Here is a 6,165-nt window from a genome sequence, read left to right on the forward strand (position 1 = left end):
ACTAGCCCTGTTCTAGACATGGCTTACTGAGAAAGCTCAAAACCTTGCCCTATACCACATTAGTCATATGTATATCAGAGAATTTGAGATGATGGCACTCAAAGAACTTAAAGATAGTAAGGTTTGCACTGGCCGACCCTCCTTTGGATGCTATGAAGGAGTAAAGATCATCTTGATTCATCTTAAATTCATAACTAATGTCTTATATCCCACTATTGATTCACTAGATTTCTTTATTAAAAGAGCTGGTGGAGGGATCTCCATCCTAGAAGAGATAATGATATATCACCTCTGAAATAGGAAGATTTTCCACTATATGAAAGGCATTCATCTTACTAATTTGGTAAAAGAAGAGGTCAGACTCATACAATGCATGTTACTTGGGATGATGGCATGCCCCAGAGGTCCCTAGGAAACATTTTTTAATTCCATATGCTTGTGCACTTAGTAATGGAAAATACCTTTTTCAAACAAAAAGCCCCTTAATTAGTCTATTTGATGTTGCAAGAAGTTACACAAATTGTCTTTCTACCTAATGGCAAAGGTATCAAAAGGTCAAAGCTAAATTATTTGCTCCTTTTTCATATATCAATCATATTTTTAGAACCATTACCCCCAAAGGGGTCATCATGGAAGTAGGTATTTCAATTCTTGGCAACTCTTTAGGTAAGAATTCAATCCATTGGGTTTGGTTGGTTATATTGCCCGAACTTAAACTGATTTTTATATAAACATGTTGCTATCTTTTCTTCTTCTCCACTAGAGGCTTGCTCATGTTATCCGGAAAAATTTAGTAGTTTTACTACAAAAATTGATAACTTTGGTTTGCATGTGTGCTCTGTAAACTAGTGGCCGAAGGACTCAAGCATATTCCGCCCAACCCCTTAAATCCTAATTGTGCCTTGAATGAAAGAAATTATTGACGGAAGGCTCCCCATAGCTACTAACCTTAAAATTGGGAATATGAAACCATGTCAATAACTTAAGAATTAAAGGCATGTTTTATAGGATGCCAAAAAAATCCATACCTGGTCTCTAGAAGTTCCTTCCCTTAGTCCCACCCGTTAAAATGATATAGATATCCTTATAAATTCCTTCTTTGTGGTTGGACTAGATAAGGCTGGTGACTCCTCTCAATATCCCCCAACTTAGTGCTTGAACTGACTTAACTAGGCCTAGGAAGTCTCTTTCTTTTCCATTAATTCAAACGAAGGATATGGTCTTGTAGTGAATCAATTTGTTGAAGGTAATAAATCAGCATATGATTTAATTTTAAGGTTCTTTTGAGTTCATCTTGTGCACGTGTCAATCCGGAAGTAAATCCGAATGTTGCTTCAATTTGGATCTTCACTTGGGAAAATGTTCCATTGAGTGATTAGGTTCTTAAAAAACTAGCCTACTTTCTCTAGCATGTATGCAAAGTAAATTATGATTTGATTTTCGGAAGTGTTGTAGCTTGTTTCAAACCTATATGTATTTATTGTGCAATGACCTAATCCACATGCTATCTCCATTTTCTAGCTTTTCTTTGGATAGGAGATCCAATTTTGGGAAATTTGTCCATGGCCTTGAGTCTTGTATCTCCTTTATTTTTAATAAAAGTAGAAATACCTTAGTGTAGGGATGTGCCATCATTTGCACCCTATCGACTGTCTGTCTCTCATTGTCTATGTTTCTACTTTAAAGTTCCCCGTTCCATTTAATTGACATGTAATTTACTTTCTAAATTGTTTGATTGAGGATACCATGGAATCTTGAGATATGTGGATCACCAAGATCTTCTTCAAGAAGACATGTCTCATTCTACCCATTTAACACACTCTCTTCGGTTCTGGCCTGAGCCATATTATACTCTGGTACATCTAGATATGTCAAAGTCATACAGTCCAGCGTACTAGCTCAGTGGATTTTTACAATAATTCCATTAATTATACAAATACACATACTATTTTCAATACCATACATCATAAATCACATCCAAGGGGGAACCTAAAATCCTAAAAATCATCCAGCTTGCTTCCATTGCCACCTACTTGTTTCGTAATCTATCATCAACACTGGTACACAAGTTCCAAACATGCTCTAACAAGCTGCAGAGTACCATATTTCCCTAAGCATCTTCATACACCTATACCTAGATGAGTCCAGGCACATGCCCAAACTCATCCTCTAAAACCACAACATAGTGCAGTTTCAATCTCATGATAGTCACTCGTAAGGTTGAAAACCATAAACTCCATCACGCATGCTCACACTAAAGCTTGGAGGTATTACTTCATGCTCTAGTGGTAGTAGAAGACTTGCATACTTGCTAAATAAAGCATACACAAAAGAGATGCCATATAGTTGGGTTGCTCTTCCCCCTTGGCTGGCCATACTGTACCTGCTGCTGCTGCAGAACTGCTCAAAAGTCCCTGGTATGTCGAAGATCTTCTGTGGCAGGCCATGTGGATCCCTTCAGGTTGCATATGTGTTGCAGCCCCCTCGCTGCTCCAACTGTAGTTATCTTATAAGGGACTCTTGGAACACACCAAGCATAAGACTTCCAGCCTCACCAATAATCCCCTGCATGAACATATTCTGTGCTCAATGTGATGGAATCAGAAGTTTTTTTGGTTAATAGCTATATGAATTTGGCTGCACAATGGCAATCAGCGCTCACCTCAAGGTTCTTGGCCATAAAAAATAAGTAAACTTGGGTTGGTGGAAACGACTCCCAAAGCTACGGCAAAAATCTTGCTGTGGTAGCGGAGCTTGTCTTCTTAGTTTCCTCGTCCACATCCAGGAAGTGTCAATTTAGTGTCAGGCAACTATCCTGCCCCTCCATGCCTTACCCAACCTCCATAACTCTGCATGTATTTCCTTCCATTGAGGATGAGATGCCAATCACATCAAATTCATTCAATACTCCATTCAAACTGTAGACAGCTGTGACCTGGCACTTTGAACCAATCATCCACTCATTGTCTTTCTCGTCTTTGCTACATTATCTGACCTCCCTACGTTAGTATCAATTTTTTCTAGCAATAGATAAGGTGAAGCAGTCCTTGGATCTAACTCAAAAACAAAATTTGCAGCACGCACAGCGCACTCCACATCACTATGAATTCTGCATGACGAAAGCAAGCTTAACCATGCTGGAGTAGCATGTTCTAAAGGCATGCTGAGGATTAGGTCCTCTGCCTCCTTCAATAATCCTCCTCTCCCAAGAAGATCAACCATGCACATGTAATGCTCCAATGAGGGAGTTGTGCAATAGTCTCTAATCATAGAGGCAAAGTATCGCTTCCCATCAGCAACCAGACCTGTATGACTGCATGCAGTGAGAGCACAGATGAAGGTGATCTTGTTTGGCTTGAACCCGTCTGCCACCATCTGACCAAACCATTGTAAGGTCTCTTTGCCATGCCCATGCTGGGCACACGCTGCCATCATAGCATTCCAGGAGACTACATCGTGCAGCGGCATATCAGCGAACACAGCTCTTGCATCATCCAAGCACCCGCACTTGCCATACATATGGATGAAAGTATTCCCCACAACAACATCCGACCTCCCTCCATTCCCAGCAACAGTAGCATGGATCTCTCGACCCTCATGTAGGGCTGCCATACTAGCACAGATATCCAACATACAGATGAAGGTGATCTTGTCTGGCTCACAGCCTTCTGCCTGCATTCTCCCAAACAGCTGGAGGGCCTCCTTGTCGAGCCCATTGTGAGCACACCCTGCCATCATGGCATTCCAGGAGACCACATCCCACATTGGCAACTCTGCAAACACAGACTTCGCATCATCCAGGCTCCCACACTTGCCATACATATTGAGGAGAGTATTCCCCACAACAACGTCCAACTGCCATCCATTGCTCACAACAGCAGCATGTAACTCTCGACCTTCTTTCAGTGATGCAACACAAGCACATGCATCCAAAACAGAGATGAAGGTGACCTTGTCTGGCTTGAAGCCTTCTGCCTGCATCTGACCAAACAGTCGCAGGGTTTCTTCGCTGTATCCATTATGGGTACACGCTGCCATCATGGCACTCCAGGAGACCACATCCCGCAGTGGCATCTCTGCAAACACAGCCCTTGCATCATCCAAGCTGTGGCACTTGTCATACATGTTGATTAAGGCATTTCCCACAACAATATTCGACTCCCATCCGTTGCAAGCAAACTTAGCATGCATCTCTCGACCCTCTTCTAGCGCTGCCAGACTGGCACATGCATCCAAAACGCAAAGGCAGGTAATCTTGTTTGGCTGAATCCCTTCTGCCTGCATTTGGCCACCAAACAGTTGAAGGGACTCCTTGCCGTGCCCACTCTGGGCACATGCTGCGATTATGGCATTAAAACAGACCACATCCCGCAGTCGTATTCCTGTAAACACAGTCATAGAATCATCCAGGCTTCCGCACTTGCTATACATTTTGACGAGCGCTGTCCCCAAAATACCATCAGACTCCCATCCTTTGCCAGTAACAATGGCATGCATGGCTTGACCATGTTGCAAGCCTGCCACCTTGGCACAAGCATCCAAAATGCAAATGAAGGTAATCTTATCTGGCTCAAAGCCTTCTGCCTGCATTTGACCAAATAGTTGTAAAGTTTCATTGCCATGCCCCTGTTGGGCGTTCTGGGCACATGCTGCCATCATGGCATTCCAAGAGACTACATCCCGGAGTGGCATCTCAGCAAACACAGCCCTTGAATCATACAGGCTCCCACACTTGCCATACATATTGACGAGGGTATTCCCTACAACAACATCAAATGCCCATCCATTACCAGCGAGAGTAGAATGCAGCTCTTGACCGTCTTCTAGAGCTGTTACATTGGCACACGCATCCAACACACAGACGAAGGTGATCTTGTTTGGTTGGAAGTCTTCTCCCTGTACTTTACTCAACAGATGTAGTGCCTCATCCTTGTGCCCATTCTGGGCACATGCTGCCATCATGGCGTTCCATGCGACCACATTTCGAGATGGCATCTCTGCAAACACGGCCCTGGCATCATCCAGGCTCTTGCACTTGCCATACATATTTACCAGGGTTGTTCCCACAAAGACATCGGACTCCCATCCATTGCCCAGAATACTAGCATGCATCTTTTGGCCCTCTTCTAGGACTGCCACATTGGCACACGCATCCAAAACACAGATGAAGGTGATCTTGTCTGGCTCGAAGCCTTCTCCCTGCATTTGACCAAACAGCTGTAGGGCCTCCTTGCCGTGCCCATTCTGTGCACATGCAGCAATCATAATCGTCCACGAGTACAAATTCCTATACACTATTTTGTCAAACACAGCACTTGCATACCTAAGGCTTCCACACTTACTGTACATTTGGACGAGCAGATTATTCAAAAATATGTTGCCTACATAACCACGCATGGTCATGTGCTCTTGCACACATTTACCCCAAGACAGGGCCTTCGCTTGGGTGCAATGCTGCAAAAGCGAGGCGTAGGTAGCAATATCTGTCTCTGGACCCAGCTGATCGAGGACCTCCTCATTAAAGCTTTGAGGACAGCAATCTTCATTTCTAAGCCGATGATGCCCATCTAACGTATGCATAAGATCCTGTTGTGCAAGATTCGCCTGGTTAGAAGCCCAATTACTGTGTAGCTCCACGTCTTTCATCCACCAGGGGACAGGCAATAACCTTCGGGCCCTGCCCTCGTGTGCTCTGTGTGCTTGCCGTCTGTCTGAGGATGGTGACTCAATCGCAAGATGAATGCCGGATATCGATGAGAGGAATAGGGCCATACGTGTGATGTTAATGGGCGCATCTTAAACCACGAGAAACAACTTCTGTTCAGCGATTATACGAGGCTTTTGGATGAAACCAATTGGGCACCATTCTCACCTCTATGGTTGTTGGTAAGTGAAGGCTAACCCGAAAATATTTTTTAAAATCATGATTTTTTCTAGATATTTTTCTCCTCCACATTTTCAGGGGAGAATGTTTTTTAAAATCATGATTTTTTATTGCTATTTTTCTCCTCCACCTTCTCTCTCTCTCTCTCTCTCTCTCTCTCTCTCTCTCTCGCTCTCTCAACTCATAATCTCCGCCCTCTTTCGCTATTTGGATCTCCAACAGGCCTTATGAATAATCATTCACCTTGTTTCATGCCCAGTGCCCAAAACAAGAGTGCACAA

At 43.4% G+C, this 6,165-nt stretch overlaps 1 protein-coding gene across 1 annotated transcript; it reads right to left on the reverse strand.

Moving 5' to 3' along the window:
* Positions 1–1,988: 1,988 nt before the first annotated feature.
* LOC147880712 (pentatricopeptide repeat-containing protein At1g03540-like) lies at positions 1,989–5,850 on the reverse strand. The gene is made up of 2 exons (XM_087371330.1): positions 2,663–5,850; positions 1,989–2,565 (listed from the first exon to the last, which is right to left on the reverse strand). The coding sequence occupies exon 1, from the start codon at positions 5,770–5,772 to the stop codon at positions 2,953–2,955; it is 2,820 nt and encodes a 939-aa protein (XP_087227456.1). The 5' UTR covers positions 5,773–5,850; the 3' UTR covers positions 1,989–2,565; positions 2,663–2,952.
* Positions 5,851–6,165: the final 315 nt, after the last annotated feature.

This window comes from Dipteris shenzhenensis, chromosome 32 (assembly GCF_047967505.1).
Source record: "Dipteris shenzhenensis isolate YYH24624 ecotype China chromosome 32, Dip_SZ_1.0, whole genome shotgun sequence".
Taxonomy (NCBI): Eukaryota; Viridiplantae; Streptophyta; class Polypodiopsida; order Gleicheniales; family Dipteridaceae; genus Dipteris; species Dipteris shenzhenensis.

Coding starts and splice junctions, on each gene's coding strand:
- LOC147880712 (XM_087371330.1), bottom strand. CDS start 5,772: ATGGCCCTATTCCTCTCATCGATATCCGGCATTCATCTTGCGATTGAG.